Here is a 21,719-nt window from a genome sequence, read left to right as displayed (position 1 = left end):
CATTGAAGCTACAACTTTTTACAGAAAAGGTGGGAAATAAAACCTTTAGGAAGCTGGTGACTAAAACCCTTACCGACTTTACAATGCACTTTTGTTTGGGGGCAGGGCAGGGGGTCTCCTTCAAGACTGAGAGCACATTTCTAAAATACAATTTCTGCATAGTGACCCTTCTAAAGTGCTAAACTGCAAACAAGAGTGCTGAGAATCCGGAGAACATTTTAAGCAATCTGCTTCAGCAATTTGTTAATTAAGCGGGCAAAGTCAATGAGCATCTTGAAAAGGCATTATAAGCATGGGTGGTCTTGTATTACTGCCACTCACTTATGGTATAACGAAAAAATAGATTTTCGCAGAATTTTGCAAACACACTTTAAACCAAAATACAAACACCCCATTCCATTCCTATGTAAAATAAGAATTCAGTTCTTGGGCACTATTCTTCATTGAAATTTTTTAATATCCGAATTCTACAGTCTACTGAAGACTGTGCATGCCACTGAGGGGCCGTGGGGGAGGAAGGGGGTAGTTGGTCAGTCTCTGAAATAAAAATACATACATTAGAAAAACCAACGGTTTCAATATCGCCATTTCCATTCAAATGTCCTAATTATTTCGCACACTGAGGTCTAATACGCAATATTCAAGCGTTGTAATTTTCTTGTGCTATTCCAGCCACCAACAGCAGGTTGCTAGCCATGAACTGTACGCTCAGCAAGTTACTCATTTGGCCTGTATACATGCCTACCAGCTCACCAGATGAACCGTCTGTAGAGGCATTACAGTGGGTATTCCTAATATCCCAAACCCTGACAGAGTTATCCATAGACGCAGAAGCAATCAAACTGCTGTCAGGGCTGAAAGTGAGACTGATAATATTGTCAGTGTGCCCCCTCAGCTCCTTATAAAGGGTGCCTGATGCCAAGTCCCACAGTTTTAGCCGCTGATCCTCACCAGCTGATGCCAAGTACTTGCCACTGGGAGAGAAAGCCAGAGACAGAACAGGGCCACGGTGACCCGTGAAGAGACGTACAGAACTGCCCTGTTGAGAACTCCACAGCCTTACAGTCTTGTCTGTTGAACCAGTAGCGAGGTAGTTCGAATTGGGATGAAATTTAATGCAGTCTACATCCGCTAAGTGGCCAGCATATATTCGAAGAGGATATGTTCTATCAAATGTCCACAGCCTAGCAGTACGGTCGTGGGAGCCACTGGCAAAAAAGAGGCTACAAGGGCTGATGTCGATATCCCAGACAGGGTAAGCATGTCCATGGTAAAGCACAGTGTTGGTGAACGTTTCCATATTCCAGTATCGAATTGAGGCATCTTCGGAGCAAGACAAAAGCCCAGAACTATCAGACATGAACCTGGTGCTGTAAACTGGCCCACTGTGCCCTCTCAGTATCTTCATCTCTGTGCCCAAGGAGTCATCTTCTTCACCCTAAGGCGATGGGACGAAAGAGGGAAGTAAAAGGATAGATTAATTTGCAGCAAATACCAAAATAAAATAGCATTACTTTTTTAAAGGATTTCAACGTCTTTACAATTTCAGACAAAGCACTCTAGCAAATGTCACTGGTTACACAAAGAATAAACAGCAGCTGGGTGACCAAAGACTCTTTGAGCACTCAATTGGGAATGCCCCTTACATTTCTGACAACTGGCGCTCAATACTCTTATCTCAAAGCTTTAAAGCTAGCCAACCCCATTCATAAGTAGGTCATGTATTGTACGTTTATGTAAATTCTGGTACTTTCCTGCTTCTCTAATCCAATATAAATTAAGTCTCCAAATATGAGAATGTCGAAGTAATCCTGGGCAGGATGAGCTGCTCACAGAAGGACATGGTAAACTTGAGAGCACTGGTTCTTCCCCAGATAAAACGGGACAGTAGAACATCCCATTGAACTGAGGCGATATTGGAGTGCAAGGAGGTGCCTAGTCCTGTGCCTGCTCCACACCATCAAACATCTTGTTGCCCTCAAAGTCACTTTTTTTATGCATCAGTGGAAGGATAACAGCGCCTGCTCTCAGCAGCGTAACACAATTACCTTAGGTGCAAAAGTAGGGGAGAAAATAAAATAGTTCCTTGCTCACGAGTCTCATTATCGGCAATTTACAGGCTATATATGTCTTGAAATTGCAGTGTACTTTCTTGGAATGCATTACTTGTGGATTACTGCTCCTGTTCTCTGCAGCTACTGCCTACAGAGATTAGATGCCAAGAGCACAAACATACTTGAACTACTTTCACTGGCTTATGGCGAACAAGGAGTGGCAAAGTTATCTTTCTGGATTGGGTCCTTTGCAGATTAGACGGCTACATTATGGGAAGGAAGTGCAAGGCCTCAAACAATTCCTGAATGACTTCACTTGGTTTTGCGATGAGCGAGGCCTGGTATTAAATGAGGCCAAAACTAAATAAATGATTTTTAAAAGGGGAACTTCTAAACGATCCAAAAGACGTGTGTTTGTAGGAAGCAGCCATCTGGAGCAAGCAGATGTTTTTGATTATCTGGGTATCCGCCTGACCCCCAAGGTACAGTGGGCTCCCCATCAGACCGCACACATCAGAAAAATTCATAGAAATACGCCGTCTAGGCAAGTGGCCCCAGCCCTGGAAATCTAGAACATTAAGGTCCTAGGGGAGCCCTTTATGGAGCAGAACTTTGGGGCACTGGTGATACAAATGGTTTGTCAAGCATAGAAAATAGTTTTCTTAGATCTCGGTTAGACCTACCGCCCCGTACCCCTCCGACTCCTCTCTACTTGGAATTTGTCCATAGACAGCTGGCCCATAAGCTAGACTATAAATCACTCATGTTCTGGTATCGGTTATGGTCTGTTGAAGAGCTTACCTCCTACAGTGAGGCTCCGTCTGGTCTTCTGAAATTCTCCCAGGTAACCTCGATTCTATGGTTTAGCTCATTGAGGGATATACTGCGGAAGCTTGGGATGGAGGCGTTCATATCTAATCCGGAAAGTCTGGCTCTTATTCTAAGAGACAGGATTAAAGTGACGTTCTGGGTATCAAAAGCTGAGAAGGAGGAGTTGGTAAAACCAGAGGGTAGTTTGACCCAGGAGTTCCTTACTTTGAAATCTGTTTTCCACTATGAGGACACCATCGACGGAATTGTTCCACCTCTGGTATGTAAACTTTTTTTTTTACAATTTCGATACAAGACTTTACCTACTATATTGTTTTGTGTAAGTGGCGCTGTAATGCTTTTAATGATTATCTCTGTTCCTCATGCAAAGCCAGCCCAGAATCCATTGTGCATGTACTATTTTTTTGTCTGAACTACATATCTTTGAGGAAAAAGTGGATAGTTCCGTTATAGAGATTGGTTGGTCCCGGCCATTACCTAGAGATGTTGAGAATCTTGTATACAGATACACTAACGGTAATAGTTTTTGCCCTGGCCAAATATAGGTTTGCAATTTGGATGAAGCGCTCTAACTGTATTGTATGAAGTATTGCATTTTATTATTGTTTTTATTTCTTCTTGTTTTTACATTCCGTTTTCTACTCTTCTTGTGCTGTGTACTTTTTAAGATCCAAGTGATCGAAATAAAGTTATAAAAGTTTCGGAAGTGCATTCTTGTGTAAACATGCTTGAAGCAACTGTGTTTTTCCAAACACCATTTGTTCTTGTCATGGGGTTTACTAAGACATTTTTTTGTTGTTTTTTTAGTACTCACTCCGAGGCCTACCAAAAGCCCTCTACCCTCTAGGAGTTTATATTCACTACTAACTTTTAAAGTGCTGTCTTCAATTGCATTACAATTGGAAACAGTGCCCAGGATTCCATAGTTTGGATTGCTAGAGCAACCATGAATGGATAGAAGTGCAAGGTTCTAGGAGGAGAGTTCACATCCCTGATTCTCCATACTTCTGCTACTTTACCTGCTTTCAGAGCATTTGGTCCCCCTTGCATACTATCATACTTAAACCACCTCTAGGTTGAGCAGATTTTGAAGAAAATCATACAGGACGGCCCATGTACTTAGAAAAAGAACTATCATTTTATATTGATTGAGGGGCACAGCATGACAGTCCTCACCAACATAGAAAACACACATTGTGGCACTAAAGGGAATCAACTTTTACAGCCATCTGTACTAACTAAACTGTTTTATTTTAGTAGCTGCTAACTGATTATGCACTGAAAGTCATTGAAACTTACCTTGGTCTCAGTTCTGTTGACCATTTCTTAACACAAGGAAATGTGCCAAATTTACGGAAATTTGGCCAGGATAGATTGTGAAAAAGCCCAAGCAACTCTGTGATGCCTGGTCACTGTAGCCACTTTTGAACGACTAGCACATCAGGATTTACATCCCATAGACCTCAACTCCAACTGGCACCTTTCATCTCCAATTCCAAACAGTTCTCTTGCATTTCTACAGACTCGCAATGGGAAATCAAATGTGTGCAGATGTTTAAAGATCTCTCCCTAGAGATTACAAAATGGAATTCTTTTAGCCTAATAACTGAAATTCTGCAGGAGTGTGATACGAATGGGGTCCTCAGTTAAAGCTTCACATGAAAGACAAACCATCACTTTGTCATTGGCGGATGCTTATGGGAAATTGGAATGGGAGTAACAAATAGATGATGCAATAGGTGGTTCGTCTTTAGAAACCCAATGAGTAAATATTTATCTGGCAGAAAGTTACAAGTCACTGCAGTAACATGGGCCCATAAGAGGAAGAAATGTGAGAAGGTAGGCATGAAGCAAAATTGTCCATGAGAGTCTAGGGTAGAGATGTGCGATTCACAGAGTTTGCCCTTTTTAGGTCGAGCCTGTAACAGCACGCATGCGCTGTTCTGGCGAAGACTTTATGTAGGGGCTTTTGAAATCTGCCCTCACACTCGCACATGCTAGTGCGTGTGCTTTTTCTTTTCTCCTACGCTATTGGCTTTTGTGCGAGCCTTTTTAACAAAGACAGCACGCAATTGGCCAAAAGCGGGCACATTGCTCCGCCCATGGCCTATTGGTGGTGATTACCCGCACGGCCGCCCTGTGGTTTCAATTATCGTGCCCAGACACGGGCGCGATAATTGAAACCACATGGCTTGCTGTGGCGCGCGCGCTCTCTCTCTCGCGCCTAGTTTTCCTTTTATTCTTTCTTTCTCTTTTTCAGTTATTGTTTTAAGTTCCTTTGACTTCTGAACCTTCCAAATTGCTCCTTGTCCCTACAATGTTCATTTTCTTCCTTCACTTGCAGCCTGTCTCCAAGGCATAGGAGTGCCTCGTGTGTGCCTCTTTGGGGGCTTCCGTCACCCCGACACGCCAGCAGCAGTAGCGGACTGCGTGGTTATGCCGCCAGGGGCTGCTCTGCGAGCCACATGCCCCATCAGCGAGCCATACAGGTGCACTTAATGCGTATGTAGCCTTGGGTTGGGGCCATGCTCTTCTCATCTGTGGGAAGAGGGCCGAAACAGACTGCTGGCGAGCACGGAGAAGCGCTTTTTGCCGGGCCACTTTACGTCTCCCATGCACCACATAGTGCTCAACTAAGCTGTCGGTGAAAGTCCAGGGTTCCCTGCACATGGGGATACTGTGTCAATTCTTGCGACAGGTGGAACAGGCTGCTCTGGGAGTCGTGCCATATATAGGCAGGCTGCAAACACACAAATGCACAGAGTATCACCGCGTGACCATGAGCAATCACTCAGCCTTTATATATACTTTCGGGCCGCGCCCGGCCCTCATGCTGCAAGTATGATACAATGAATGGGAAAGGCCGGTTGGTACTCAACCTCTAAGAATGTGGGTGTATTATGTAATTTGAAACTCCGATACACTATGTCAATTGCTATACTGACAACTGGACCATGCTGTGTCATCACAAAAACAACCCTGGTGCCTGCTGCTCCATAGCGCTTCTATTCGTGTTGCTTCCTGTGAAAGGTCTAAAAAGCTTTGCTGAGCTGAGGGAAAATGTGAAGAAAAAAAAAATGAAAATTGCGGACAGAACAAAAACCTGGAAAAGAAGTGAATGTCTGCGCCTATGCTTCTTCAACAACTAATTGCTTCACTAGCACCAGCAAATTCAAAATCAGTGCTCAAACGTGCCGTTGTGGTCACAGTGTTCAGCAGAATCCCATTAAAATGCAGTGTTTTCTGCAATTTAACGCTTGTGTTTTCTAGCAAGATGATCAGACTCCTAATTACTCAGCAGGCTCATTTAAGAGCGCTGCCGGGCATGAGATGATGGATGGAGCTCGGAGGCGAGCGCCAAGCCTCAGACACCATAGGAGTATTTATACAACAGCAAGAAACACCACTTAAGAAACATTTATGTTAAATGGCAGTAAAGAACCTAGGCTTAATATCAGACATGTGCATCCCATGCATTAGTTGTTAGAATGTATGTATTAACATCCACAAGTAAATTCAGGGCTTCATTCGGGTACATCCACATCATTGATAGGTCAAAGGGCACAGAGAGCTTATTGCCACACAGACAAAACAGATATAAATATATATGTGCTTTCTATGGTTTTGACAGTATTGCTTGTATCGGTCGCACCCAAGGCACGCTGACTGAGAACTCACCATATCAGACCCAGGGGTAGATAGAATGAGAATCCAATGTGCACTTTTAGAGTTTATTTTATATATTTTCCATTGTTTAAGATGGTTACTCTGAGTAGTGAAGCAAACTTGTGTTTAAGACCGGTAAGACTGGCCTTCAGGCTGTTGGAACAAGCTGGCTCTCGACTGGCCTAGTGACGAGTCTGTCTAGCACTGAAGGGAATATGAAAGAGCAACATACAGACCCCTCAATAGCAGAAAAACCACATTTAAAAAAAAATAAGGACATATATCAAAGATGCCTTTGCACATAAAACAAGCATTGAAAATGCAATAGGTCTTGCGTTTGATTAAGTTAAAGCCATTGGCTTTGCTAATGGTATTGTATAGCATAGCAAATGGCTTTAACGTAATGAGAGGCAAGACTTATTGCATTTTTAATGCTTGTTCTTTTTACTCTGGAGGGGCATCAGTGAAGGTTGGGGGTGAAGTGTAAGAAAAAAACATCAATTTGTTAACTTGCTGAAAGAGGTATATTCATATTTGCAGATTCTTTTAAGGGGAGAGGGAATGTGGGAGGGGACGCAAATGTGGTGGAATTTTTGGAGGTCTTTAAGCCTATAGATACAGTTGAAGCAGTGACTGGGTTATGGTGTTTGAAGCAGTGATAGGGGTGAGAGTTGACCAGTTGCTATAACTGGTAATTCGAAGTTGTCTAAAAGCAGATTTGGCATGGCCTAGGTCACATTAAAACTACTAATCTAGCTTTAAGACTTAATAAAATTCAGAGACTCCGCTTCCCAAAATTATGTCTGAACCAGAAGCTAGCAGGTGATGGGGTGTGAATTTTCCTGGCTAGCAACTCAATATATGGTTGATGAGTGTTAGAGCGACCAGGGAAACTGAGACAGCCATAAAGAAATACATTATTTACCTGTAACTGTAGTTTCTAGTATTGGAATCTTTCATAGATTCATATGCTTGAATCATTCCCCGTCGTCGAGATGGGAGCCCCCAGTATTATTAAAAGTAACGTCCTATTAGACATAGAACATAAGACCCTAGGCCTTCAAACTTTTGTAACATATCCCTGTCCTTTAGTAAAAAAGGACTTAAACCTGGAACCAGCCAATCAATGTATTTATTTAATGAGTTTTATATAGCGCTGGCTAGACCCGTAGGTATCAGAGCGCTTAACATAAGTTTCAACAATGTCACAACAATGATAATTACACGTTACATACACATTAAAGAGCAAGAAGGGGAGACAAATAGAGCAGATAGGGCGAGAGGGGAAGGGAGAGGAAGAGGTGGTAGACGGTATGAGAGACGAAGGGAAAGTCTGCCCAATGATCGACTGGGTAGGTGACGGCCGAGGAGGGAATCCACAGCCAGTCTCCCCTTTAGCTCTCAAGGTAGCTCCATCGGGCATCGGTCAGATAGCTAGGTCTCAATCAATAGACACCACCCAGTAGAACCTTGATGAGAGAAGCTCCAATTATTTTCCAAGCACAAGTGCATACAAATAGTAACAAGCAACAGTTACATAACTAAATACTTATAAGGTCCCAAAAGCGAGACCTATTGGCTATGCAAAGCGGCCGCCAAAGTGAAAGCGATCAAAGCGAAAGTGAAAGTAATCGCGGTAAAGCCCGGCGTGCTCGCCCGCGCACATGCACTGTAGCTCTAGGCTGGCCTGGTAGCACTTTTTGGAGCCCTCTCAATAAGTCTTGCCAGACCAGCGCATGCGCTGGGTCAGGCGAGACCTAAAAACTGAGATATCTACGCGAGCCTTCTACAGGGGAGGTGGGCGGGTCGCATGTGAATCTATGAAAGATTACAATACTGGAGAACTAAAGTTACAGGTAAGTAACTTATTGCTTACTCCAGTATTGGAACTTTCATAGATTCACATGCTTGAATCAGGAGTAGCGAGCAGTGAACAACACATTTTTGTGTCATATACCAACAATAGATAGTAACACAAAATACTATTGCCTGCACATATATAGCATATATAGACAAATACAGGTGCAACATCACTATATATATATATATATATATATATATATATATTACCTACTGGCGGTCGCCAGTAGGCAGTTATAGTTAGGATCCTGTTTCCATAGGAAATCCGCAACATTCTATTTGGAATAACTTTGGCGCCGGTCGACGAATCCTCGCGAAATTTTCAAAACTAATGGGGCGCTACGCTCCGCTCCTACCCTGAAAGTCTCGGGGGGATTCGTCAAGCGGGGGCTGAGAAAAAAGGGGGGTCCCAAAACGCGTTTTGGGACCCCCCTCAATTTTTCCATAGGACCTTTAGACACAGCTACAGCCCGAACGGCTGAACAGAATTACTTGTAATTTGGCAGAGAGGTAGTCCGCAGGTCAAGGAAGTGCCTTTTGTAGGTCTGGTGTAAATCTGTTCAGTAGTTCCTGAGAAAATAGCATTTAAATCAATATATATATCTGTAAGCGCGCTCCGTGCGCTTACCGTAAGCTTACCGTACGCGTACGGTGCAGTGCGCGAGCTCAAATCTGATTGGTTGTCACATGACTGTAAACATTCGAATCGGACGAAATCAGGAAGTGTCGGCCGCCATTTCGTGTGTTTCACACAGAAAAAAAAAGGGAGATAACGTGAAAAGGGGGCAAGGAAGAGAGTTACAGACCCCCTAACATTTGAAAGGGGGTCAAAGAAGGACACAAAAAAAACATTAATTTAAAAAAAAAAAAAAAATCGCGGAGTACGCGTACGGTAAGCTTACCGTACGCTAGAAAAAAAAATAAATAAATAAATAAAATTCAGATTTAAGTGTTTAGATATTAGGGGGCTCTAAAAAGAGCCGTTGTGTTTATGAAGTGATTTTTTAGTGGTACCTACAAGTAAGTACCGATGCAGAGTCTAAGGTTCAAGAGGAAGACTCTGTTCCCTTCATCAGTGAAGTGTACACCATGTCCTCTATAAATGTCTTGCATGTCGTAACGCAAGTTGTTGTGGTAAATGGAACCCATACCATAGTCTCGGAGGAAAGCAGAAACAGATTTGTTGACGTGCTTTCTTGCTTTGTCAATCTGCGGACAAAAATTATTGGACCAGTTCCATTTTTGCCTTTGGCATATGTTAGAATACGCAAAGGCAGTTTTAGGGAAAAGTGAAAACAGTTGTGCAAAGGTCTCCTTCATAAGCATTTCCAGACCTACCCCAGTCAAAGTGCCTAGGTCATTGCCACCACAGTGCACTATTATGAGGTCAGGGTGTTGGATTTGCATGAAGGATTTCACCAATGGCATCAATTGGTGCCACTTTAACCCTCTCTGACCAATCCATTTAATGTCTACATTTGGCAAAGCAAGGTCTCTCACCATACCTGTTTTCTCTGCATACTTTTCACTCCAGAAGACATAGCTGTGCCCTACAATCCACACTGTGAACATCTTCAAAGGAGATCTGGATGCACTCAGGAGGTGTATTTCAGTAGAATGGGAAAAAGAAATGAGACAGTTTGGAAATGGAGGCATACATATTTTTTTAAAATAAAAAGAACACATTGGCTGTTTCATACCATTCTACACTAAAAACTAGGCTGTATGTGTCAATTTATAGAAGCATGTTTTGTATTGGTACAGAAAAATGTGTTACCAAAGAACATTACTATGGATTTGCTGTTAGGTTAGAAAAGTCAAGCACTCTTGCTCTTTGGAAATGAAACATTGTGTGGTGAACCTCTGACCTGACTCTACACAGCAGTGTTCCATGAGCTGTTGCTATGGTAGCAGGCAGAAGTCAAGTTGGGGGAAGGGTACTTTTGGAAAAGGGTTGGTTTTCAACCAATAGAAATGTGTGATTACATTTGAAAAAAAAGGGGGAAGCACTGAGATTTGAAATTAACATGTATATGTGTGGAAAAAGAGAGGGAAACATTGCCATTATCTGGTTCTGCTGAGAGGAGAGAGGTGTACAGAACAGAGATCCTGGCTCTGATAATCTGCTGTTTGAGTGCCACATTTCTTTCACAACTAATTTTAAAGGTGAGTTATGAGTTTGAGAGGGGATGTATGTGGTAAATTAAGAAATGAATAATAGAATTGGAAATCCTTTTGTTGAAGTTGTGTTTATCATTTTGTGTTTTGGGAGAAATTTAAATGTAAGGAACATGTAAAATATTATGGACTAGGTTTTCACCATAAATTAAGGTGTACTGGTATAAATGAGGAATACTGTTTTCTGCATAGAATCAGAAGATGACTCTGTGTGCAAAGAGGAATTGTTGACAGACATTTATTGCGTATTACTCTGGTAGTTTTAGATTTGCATTAGTAGGAAAGGGGCAGCTATTTTTCTGCAGAAGCAGACTCTTTGCACACACCCAGCTGCTTATCCTGTAGAATCATGCATAGTATTTACAACCGAGTGGGGTTTGAGGTTGCAGTCAGTAATGCAAACTCATTCAGCATCACTAAGGCTGGTTGCCCTTACTGGAGTGTAGTCAGTCACCCAGGTTACACATGTTCCTGGTCTCAAAAAGCTGTTTGGACATGTGATGTTTTCAGAATCTGAAAAGTGGATTGAAAATGTGTCAGACATTGTTGTGAATCACTGCTTTTTCATGTGTGCCACAATTTACGGGGTGTTTTCTGGGCTTTAGGGCATGGGGCTGCAGGCGCAACTGGTCATGATACTTCTCTACATCCTGCACTTCCTGTTTTAGCGCCATTGACTCGATAGATTGCCGTTTAATGTTTACGTTTGTTATTCTGCCTGCCATTTATCGCTGCTGGGAAATTGTTTGGCACCTGATCCTTTCGTCTTTCCCTATTAGAAAATGAAAGCCTTCTTAATCCTGGTGTCCTACTTGCGCCATTCACTGGCCGAGAATATATTAGCATGGAGAATCGGCTCCCTGAGGTTCTGCCTGTGTCAACATTGGATCTCTGTTGCTTTGTCCGTTTAGCGGCCGGCCCCGGGGGGTTGTAGGCCCATATTTGTTATTCGTTGAAATGCTAATAAAGGTTTTTCAAAAAAAAAAAAAAAAAAAAAAAAAAAAATGTGTCAGACTGTAAAAGTACTTAACACTTGTCAAAAAAAGAGTAGTAAGTGTACTTTCAAATTGGCAAAGAAATTTCGTTTTCTGCCTAATATCAAACCATGACTGTGTGCACACAGGAATTGTTTTTAGATATTTAATTTGTGATGGTGTTATTGTGATTTTCACTTGTAGGAAAGGGGTACATAGTATTTTAAGATTTGAAAAGATCATAAAAAATATAGTAATATATTTAAATAAAATAAAGGAATTTTTTTTAGTTTTTTTCAGGTATTGCTGAAGAGCAGTGAACAAAATTTAAGAGGCCTACAAAATCCAGACTAAGGAAAAACCACAAAAAAAAAATCTATATTTGAAGACAACTGGAGGACCTAAGTTAGTTGGAGATGCTCATGTTGGGAAAAAGAGAAAGTCTTCTGGTAAGCAGACAAAAGATTTTTTAAACAATATCTTCAAAAAAAGGAAAAATGTACAAAATGTCTGTACTGGAAATAATGTTTTAAATAGAAAACAACAGGAAAATATTGAGCATTTAGTTAATGCAAATATACCTTCAGAAACAATAAAGATTAACTTAAAAAGAAAAACAGCGTTTAAAGAGATTCGTAGAAAAATGTTTCAGAGAAGAGTTATGTCCAATTTGATAAAGGATGTGAAGAAATATAAGAAAAAAGCAAAATTTTATAAGAGAAAAAAAGAAATTGAAGCCATTGTAGCAAAGGCTTTAGAATTAAAAAGGAAACTATTCATTTTAATTTTGAACAGGATGCGTACATTAGATAAAATGGTCAATGTACTGAAATCACAAAGCAAAAGGAAAAGACTAGTGAAAAGAACAAACTTTTGTAAAGTGTTTTTAGGGGAATGGATGCATAGTTCAAGTAGTGAACCTTTTTTTAATGAAGAGAGTTATCTTCAAAGTAATAGTTTGCTGCATGCAGTTGACACCAGAGGTCGTGCTTATGAAGTGAAAAATGGTTGTATAATGGAGAAGGAGAAAATGGTTCCAAGAGATGAGGAACAAGTGATGGCGGATGAGGCTATGGGGAAACGTCCTAAAGCCCCAGTGTATACTTGGAATTGTAGTAGTATTTGCACTGTGCGTCAGGAATCTATTGATAAATTTCGTGAGTTTCTAAGAGAATATAGTAAAAAAAGTGTAAAACAGAAGATTAAGGTGCTTCAAGGACTAGATCCAAGCAGAGTGAGAGAAAATACTGGTTTGCAGGGACATTCTCTGGCTTGTCTATCTAGAAAAGTGTGTAAAAGTGTTTTTCATCATTTTAGGATGCTGGCTGTTCATCATACTGAAATGAGAAAGTTTGTGAGAACATTGTATTTTGCTAAAAGTCCAGCAATAAAGTTAGATGAATTGAATAGGGCTCTGTTCCGTGGATCGGTATCAGATGTAGAGAAGGTTACTGATGAAATTCAGTTTAGTTACTTTGGTCCAGAACAAGACAGTGCAGGTAATGACAGTTATTGAGGAAGAAGTGGAAGAGAATGTAGAACCCTCTGTAAGTAAGAAATTTAATGATCACATGACAAAATTTGCAATAATCTCTAATGAAAGACCAAATATTACTTGTATTTGTTGCCGCAGAACTCATTATAAAAAACAAACCAGTAATGTTGATCTCTACAGAAAAAGTGAAAATGAAGATAACTATAAGTGGAAGGATTTTGCCACATATATATTTCTTGAAAATTGTTTTGAATTGGGTGAAGAGCAGCGTATTTGTAAATACTGTTATAGTAAGTTAGAAGAAAATAGAAGGCCGACCAGAGCTGTACATAATAATTTAGAATTGGATGCTATTCCTGCCGAACTTTCTGAATTAAATACATATGAGTCTATACTCATTCAATGTGTTCATCCGTTCCAGACCATAGTACGTATGGAGCCCAAATCTGGTAAATTACCTCCTTCAGATTTACTGCGAGGTTTAAAAGGTAGAGTGGTGTATTTGCCCTTGGATTTGAAAATAAATATGGAAACTATTGATGCAGATACTTTGGAAACTGAACCATTAGTTATTCTGGTTAATGGTGTACCTACAAAGAATAAGAAGATTTGGCAGGAGCTGGTAGATGTACGGAAAGTACAAAGAGCAAATTTGTATTTGAAAAGGAATAACAAATGGTATGAATCAATTTATATAGAAGAAGAAGAAGAAGAAGATTTACAAGAAGACACAGAAACACCAACTGGACAAATTGAAAAAGTGGACAAGTCAAAGGAAGAAGAAATTTATGAACATTTTAGCATACATCCTCTTCATTCAAAAGAAGTTATGGGAGACAATATTGATCTGTTTCAGATGAAGAAAGCAAAAGGAACTCCTGTGAGTGTATGGGAGGAGAGCTTGGAAGCTCGATGTTTTCCCCAGCTGTTTCCTACAGGAAAAGGAGGACGATACGATGAACGTCCAGAACAGATTCCAGCTTCTGAGTATCGGACTACAAGACTATATGCAGAAGATCCAAGATTTCGACAAAGTATTCCTTATTTGTTCCATCTTTTATTTGAAAGCGACTTGTCTGCATTATCTTATGCAGTAAATCACATTTTAAAAAGTGGAGTACATTTACAAAATGTGTCTGCTAAGGATTTTATGGAGAAAGTGCAGCACCGAGATGATCATTTGGAAACACAACTGATCAATCTGACTGCTTGTCAGCGTGGGACAAATGAATATTGGTACCGACGCCATGGTGAATTAAAATGCATGTTACGGAATTTAGGAACTCCAACATGGTTCCTTACCCTAAGCTGTGCCGAGTACGCTTGGGATGATTTACTGGATTTTCTACGAGAGGCAAATTCAAACATTAAAAACATCGAATACAAGACAGCAGGAGAACTGTGCTCATTGGATCCGGTTAATGTTTGCAGATATTTCAATCATAGATTTGAGGCTATGATGTCCTTCATCTGCAATAAAAAAAATCCACCTCTTGGAGAAGTTGTGGATTTCTTTTGGAGAAAAGAGTACCAAGCAAGAGGTGCTCCTCATATTCATATGCTGTTGTGGATCAAGGATGCCCCAAAATTTGGTACAGATTCTGATGATGCAGTCTTAAGTTTCATCGAAGGATATGCAACATGTGCTATACCTAAAAGCACAGAAGAGAAACACTTAAAAGAGCAAGTTTTACATTTCCAAAGTCATCGGTGTGGAAAATACTGTCAACAGAAATACAAGAGCAAAGATAAATTCTACACTAAATGTCGATTTGGATTTCCTAGACCTGTTCTTTCGAAAGGAAGAGTAAACAGTTTTATGTCAGCTGTGAGACATACTATTACAAGAAAATCACCTAAGAATACCTACAACCTAAAAAGAAAAGAAGAATCTAAAAATATAAATGATTACAACCCAGTCATTTTATCCATGTGGAATGCTAACATGGATATACAGTATGTAGCTGACAATTCCATTGCTGTTGCTCGATATGTAACGTCTTACATTACTAAATCAGAAAAAACTGAATTGAAAGAAATGTGGGAAGAGATTTCTCACGAGAAGACTGTCAGTAAGAAGCTATACAGTTTCAGTTTAAAGATGTTATCGCATTGAGAAATTGGATCCTACGAATGTTCAGATAGGTTATCTTCTGCAAGTCTCTACTCGAAATCAAGAAGAATAATTTGGGCAAGTTTAGGCCTTGCAGCAATGAGAAATCGGGTACTGAAATCTGTTGGAGAAATTGAATATTTGGCCGAGAATGACCCAGAAAGTACAGATATTTTGAAATCAAACATGTTGGACACATATTACCCAAAGAGAAGTCTTCATCTAGAGAACATGTGTCTCTGTGAAGTGCTGCAGAACTACATTTATTCACGGAAAGCCACAGAAGACATCAACAATGGAAAATATAAAGTCATTGGTGAGGAAGGATGTTTGGTGAAGCAAACAAAAGGAAGTTTGATAAATCACAGGAAGCTGAGTTGCGACACTACTGACAAAAAGGAATTTTACTACTTGGCTCTTTTACAGCTGTTTAAACCATGGCGTTCAGAGGACGAACTACTGGGAGAATTTCAAAGCTATGAAGATTCCTTTCATGCTTGCAAAGACAGCATAGAATGCAGTACTTTCACAAATTACGTGCAAATGTTAAATGAAGAAATTGAACAGGAAACTACAATTGCAGCTGAAGTAGCTAGAGACAGTTCTCAAGACAGCCAAAGTTCTGGAACACTCAGTCAAGATCCCCTAGGACAACCAATCGTTGAAAATGAAGCTGCAATAGCTATGACTGAAGTGGAAACGGCTATGAATCAAGCTCAAGAAGAATTAATAGACTTACCAAATTTGGAAAGACAACTGAATGAAGAGCAGCAACAAATTTATGAAGAGATCAGAAACAAAATTGATCACGGCTTACTACATGAAAAAAAAGAGTGCTCATGCACATCATTTCAACCAATCAGGATGTATGTAAGCGGACAAGCTGGAACTGGAAAAAGTTTCTTAATAAAAGTCATCAGAAGCTACCTACAGCAAAAAACGGATTCAACTTTGTCTTGTGTGGTTACTGCTCCAACTGGGTTAGCAGCATATAACATAAAAGGAATCACCTTACATCGTTTGCTAATGTTACCAGTGGAGCATGAGAACAAAATACAATACCACAAGCTAACTGGAGAAGCATGCTTGGAAGTTTCAAGAGTATTGAAGAAGATGCAAGTTCTCATTATTGATGAGGTGAGCATGGTATCAAACTTAATGCTTGCCTTTGTGCATTTAAGAATGCAGCAAATTCTAAGGACAGACTATGACGTGTTATTTGGTGGAAAACATGTCATAGTTTTTGGGGATCTTCTACAGCTTACTCCAGTTAAAGGACAACCAGTGTTTAATACTGTGACACATGAAGACACAAAGAAGTCATTGGGAAGCATTGGTAATGCAAATATTTGGTCCTTCTTTGAGTACAAGGAACTTACTACTAATATGAGGCAAGCAAACGATGAAGAATATGGAAGTATTCTGAAAGATATCAGAATTGGACTACTCACTGAAGCTGGCACGAAAGCCTTACAGAGTCGGTTGCTACATAATTTATTCCCAAAGGAAGAAATAGTTGCAGAGAAAATATACAAGAACATTGCAGAAAAGAAAAGTGTAATCTGCTTAATGCCAACTCTACGTGAATGCTCAATATTCAATGAGGAACTTTTGAAATTGGAAAAGGAAGAGATTAGGAAATTGGAAGCAGTGGACAAAATTCAGCATGAAAGAATTACTATTACATTAACAGGCAAACTGAAAAATAAATTGGATTCACTAGAGAAGAACATTTCCAAAACTGCTGGATTAGAAAAAAATCTATATGTTTGCATGAACTGTAGAGTATTTTTAAGGAGAAATTTGGATGTTGAAAAAGGTTTAGTGAATGGAGCTATGGGAAGAGTTGTGGGTTTTATTAATTACCAGAAAAAAGATGGAATTGAATGTTTAAAAATAAAATTTGATCAGATAGAAGAAGTTATAGACATTTGTCGTTGTACAGTTCGTTTCAGGCTTGTGAAAGACTTATATGTACGTAGGAAGCAGTTTCCGTTTTCTCTAGCATATGCTGTAACTATTCACAAGTCTCAAGGATTGACTGTAGATTGTGATTTTGTGAACATTGGTTCAACTGTGTTCAAAGAAGGTATGGCTTATGTTGCTTTGTCACGAGTGAAAACATTATCTGGTTTATTTATGATAGACTTTGATGACTCAAAAGTTAGTGCTGATGCAAATTGTGTAAAGGAGTATAATAGATTAAGAAGAACCTATGCTCCTCATTTAGGTCAGTATCCTGTGTTGGAAAAAAGTGTTGTTTCTCGAAAAAGGAGAATTGAGAAAATCTGTAATGAGGATGTAGAGAGGAGAAAAAAAAAGAAGACTGATGTAATTGCAAGCAAAAAGAAAAAGGAAAATGTTGAAGAGGTTGTTGGTTGTCATTTTGAAAATAGCTCTGGTGTCAACTGCTACGCTAATGTAGTGCTGAATGTTGTATTTTATCTTGAAAGTTTGCAAGAGCAGATAATAGTAAATCAGAGAAAAAGATTCTGTTCTGAGTTGAGTCTCCTTTTTGAAAAGCTGAGTAATGATAAAACTAAAATAGAAAGTGCTACTGAAATTAGAAAACTTTTAGATGTATGTTCAGGATGTACACAGTTTTCTCAAAATGTACAGCAAGACGCACAGGAATTCTTGATGTATTTTCTTCAGGTACCGGAAGAAGAAGGGGTACACATTGAAAATATGTTTGGTCTCTCTTATAAATGGGAACATAGTTGTGAAAACTGTTTCAATACATGTGGCTCTAATGTTGATTCTGAAAGGTTTATTTATTTAACATTGCCAGAGAGTAAAACAGTCACTTTTGCTAAATTAGTTAAAGATGCTAATCATAGCATGGAATGCGGTGAGTGTAAATCTGACATGTTTTCAACGTTAATTTTAAAGGAATACGGACAGTATGTAATTTTAATGATGCAACGATGTAGAGCTGATGGTTCAAAATTAGATAGTTTAATAAAGAAGTTTACAGGACAGCAATTATCAATTTCAGGAAAAACTTTTGTAACAGTTGCAATAATTTTCCATGAAGGGCCTACTGTAACTTCTGGTCATTACACAGTTTATCTAAAATGTAAAAAAGGCTGGACAATGTGTAATGATTGTCAATTGGTTTTTAAGCAACGTTTGCCTTTTGATTTAGCAAATTCCTATCTAATCTTCCTGAAACCAAAATTTTAGAGAGAATTGGCAACATCTGTACCAATCAATTTTACCATTTTATTGGATTACCATTGGAATTTTCAAATAAAAAGATTTTCAAATTACCATTTGGCCTAAAGGAAAGGTAACCAGATGTATTGTGGAGTTAGAGATATATTTTTTTTGTGATTATGCTTCTGAAACAAAATTGTCAGACGGTATTTTTTAGAAATAGTTATTGTTATTAGATGATATTTTTTTTGAATATTTTGCATTTCTATAATGTTATGTTTAAGTGAGAAGAGATTCTGGGCTTTTTTAAAACAAACTTTGAGATTGTTTTTTTTTTTTTGCCCGCTGTTAAGTGATGAATGCAATTGCTTTCACGATTAATAGTGAAATGCAATATATTCTGAAAACAGCAAAAAAATGGCAAAAAATTGTTTTTTGAAAATATGTAAATACGTGTACTGTATTATAAAATGTTTTATTAAATATTAATACTTTTTTCTTTTTTTTCAGATTGAGAAAGAAAATTTTCGAAAAATAAAACCATTTTTACAAGCAATTTCAATTAAATTTAAATTGGGTGGGTCAGGTAAGTCAGAAATTAGATGGTCCCTTTTTTACACTTCTCCTCAAACAGATTTTCAGTATTTCGTTATTAATCCCTCAAAGACCTTGTAATGTGATAATTGTTTTTTAGTTTTTTTAAAAAAAATAAATAAAAAATACGCTTACCGTACGGTAAAAAAAAAAAAAAAAAAAAGTTTAAGAATTTTTTTTTACAAAGTTGAGGTAAGGTTGGCTCTTAAAAGAGCCGTTGTGTTCATGCAGGGACAGAGGAAAGGAAGAATGGGAATATTAGCTGGTAGGACAAATATACTGGTCTATTCTGTTGTTAATTAGGGGAACACTGGTCTCCCCACGAACAATTAGACCATGGCAATTTGAGCACCGCATTGTAACCCTCGCAAATCGATGGTTAGTTTCCAGAGGACCAGAAAAAGGTGAATCTGCCCCCACAGATGAAGGGCTCAGCTGAGCTGCCGAAGATGGACTCGGCTAAGCTGCTGTGGATGTGCTTGCACGACTTACTGAAGGGTTTCCTCTAGTATGTCGAGCATGTGTCCTAGGGTGTACATCCTCAAGGTGTCTCAACATAGTGTGATTCCCAAAGGAATACTTCTTGTTAGGATTACCTCTAGAAAGTACACGCTGGCACAGCTTGCAAGTCACTAAAGCAGCATTTACTTTTTTCTCGCCCTCAGGAAAAGTAAAATACTCCCATATAAAAGAGCTCTTCTGTTTCCTCCTTCTCTGCCTGATGGTGGTGCTGCTAGCCTCACTCTCAGAAGAGGAGTGCTGGTCTGCCATTGTATCCCAAAGACAACTCAGCTCCTTCTCCTAAGGGATCACAAGCAGAAATGAGGGGAATGGGTGTGGTGTAGGAGAGTTCTAGAACTGAAAGTACTTTAAACCAATCAAAAGTTTTGTTTCTTGATCACATGACCCACCGTGCGCGTACGTTACGCTTACGGTAAAAGTACGCATGCGCGTATAAAAGACACGCGTACGCGCGCATGCGCATAACAGGCACGCCCCAACACTTCCGCGTAACGTGCGCGTGTAGCGTATGCGCCGCGTACACAGTACGCACGACTATGTAAATTGTGTAACCATACGCAAAAAGAATAGAAATATTATGTACATTACGCAAAACGTACGCTTAACGTAAGCGCACATAAAAAAAAAAAAAAAAAAAAAAAAAAAAAAAAAAGATTCACTGTGTTATACTAATATATCTTACCTGTTTGGTAAAAAAAAAAAAAAAATGAGAAAAAATATATTGCAGAATTTTTTACATTTAAGTATAGTGTTTAAAGAGAATATAAAGTAAAAAAAAAAAAAAAAGTAAAAACTTTGCAAATAAAAAAAAAAAAAATCACATGTTTAATATAAGAATTTGTATTTAAAAAACCATATTAAATCACTGAAAAAACCATGGGTTTCACACACTTTATAGGTAAGAATTAGCATTTAAAAAACCATACAAATTCACTGAAAAAACCATGGGTTTCACACACGTTATAGTTAGGAATTAGCATTTAAAAAACCTTGCAAATTCAGTGAAAAAGCCATGGGTTTCACACACGTTATAGTTACCTGGACATTTCACTCGTAAAAAAACAATGAAATTCCCCCGTTATAGTTAGTTAAGCTAACTATAACTCGCGCACCCGCAATCCACTGCTGATGACGTCACATATTACATCACTCATGACATGGTCAGTGACATCACTCATGACATGGTCAGTGACATCACTCATGACATCATCCTTGTGATAGAGTGGCAGACCTCCTCTCACCCTAATATAACCTTTAAAACACACATTCAAAAATAGAGACTAAAATGTTCAAAAAAATGGACATACCAATACCAGTTACAACAACCTCTTCAGTAATTCTAAGATCCACATACACATCCACACATTCACGAACAGTCCTGTACAGACACTCATACATGTACTCACTCATCATATGTACTCGTACACCTATACATCCTGCTACAAAATGCCACTCATCCACAGAGTTACTGACACACATACTCACTCATGAAAATAAAGAATCAAACATAGATTTATTTGCATATACAGTTATACACACACACCACCACACTTACTTCTACGGAAAGTTACACATACTTAGTCTTTTAAACAATCACTTATAGAAACACATACTTATTCATACAGGAACTCTTTCAATCTCTCACTCTCACATATACTCACTTCTATACACCAATAGTCACATATAGTAGTTTAAAACATATGTAGTTACTCATAAAGACACTATTGAGACAGTCATTCACTCACTAACACACCCATACACACACTCATCCGCCCATACAGTCCTGCACACATGCTGTCTTCAACACATACAACCAGTGAGTCACTCATTCATGCACCTATGCACTACGTAATACCCCCCACCGAACCATGCAGACACTCAGACTGATACTCAAAAAACCACCTAATATCCTATAAAAACACCCATATAGCTACTCACCAACCCATGCAGCCACTTATACACAAAGTGAGAGACTGATACAGATAATTACATATTTAAACATTACTCTGTAAGCCATATATTCACTAAGATACACTTAGTCAGTTATACAATCAATTTTTCAAAAACAAATCATTTAGACACTTATATACCCATTTATTCTTCTATCGTCCGTGAGATATACATATATAAAACATATTTAATTTTCATTAAAATACACATTCACTGGATGGTGTCATCAGTGATGTCATTTGAGATGTCATCAGTGATGTCATGAGTGATGTCACTGACCATGTCATGAGTGATGTAATATGTCACGTCATCAGCAGTGGATT

At 39.0% G+C, this 21,719-nt stretch overlaps 1 protein-coding gene across 11 annotated transcripts in view; it reads right to left on the bottom strand.

Moving 5' to 3' along the window:
- Nucleotides 1–436: 436 nt before the first annotated feature.
- The window catches only part of TAF5L (TATA-box binding protein associated factor 5 like), a 140,072-nt gene continuing 118,789 nt past the window's right edge, over nucleotides 437–21,719 (bottom strand). For all 11 annotated transcript variants that reach the window (XM_085611926.1, XM_085611932.1, XM_085611929.1 and 8 more), the window contains one exon: nucleotides 437–1,438. In XM_085611926.1, the coding sequence (XP_085468052.1) occupies nucleotides 641–1,438 (798 nt within the window). In that variant the 3' untranslated portion in view covers nucleotides 437–640. The remainder of the gene's footprint in view (nucleotides 1,439–21,719) is intronic.

Source organism: Triturus cristatus, chromosome 6 (genome assembly GCF_964204655.1).
Source record: "Triturus cristatus chromosome 6, aTriCri1.1, whole genome shotgun sequence".
Classification (NCBI taxonomy): Eukaryota; Metazoa; Chordata; class Amphibia; order Caudata; family Salamandridae; genus Triturus; species Triturus cristatus.
Note: the sequence above shows the minus strand (reverse complement) of the source record. Positions and strands in the feature narration are given on the sequence as shown.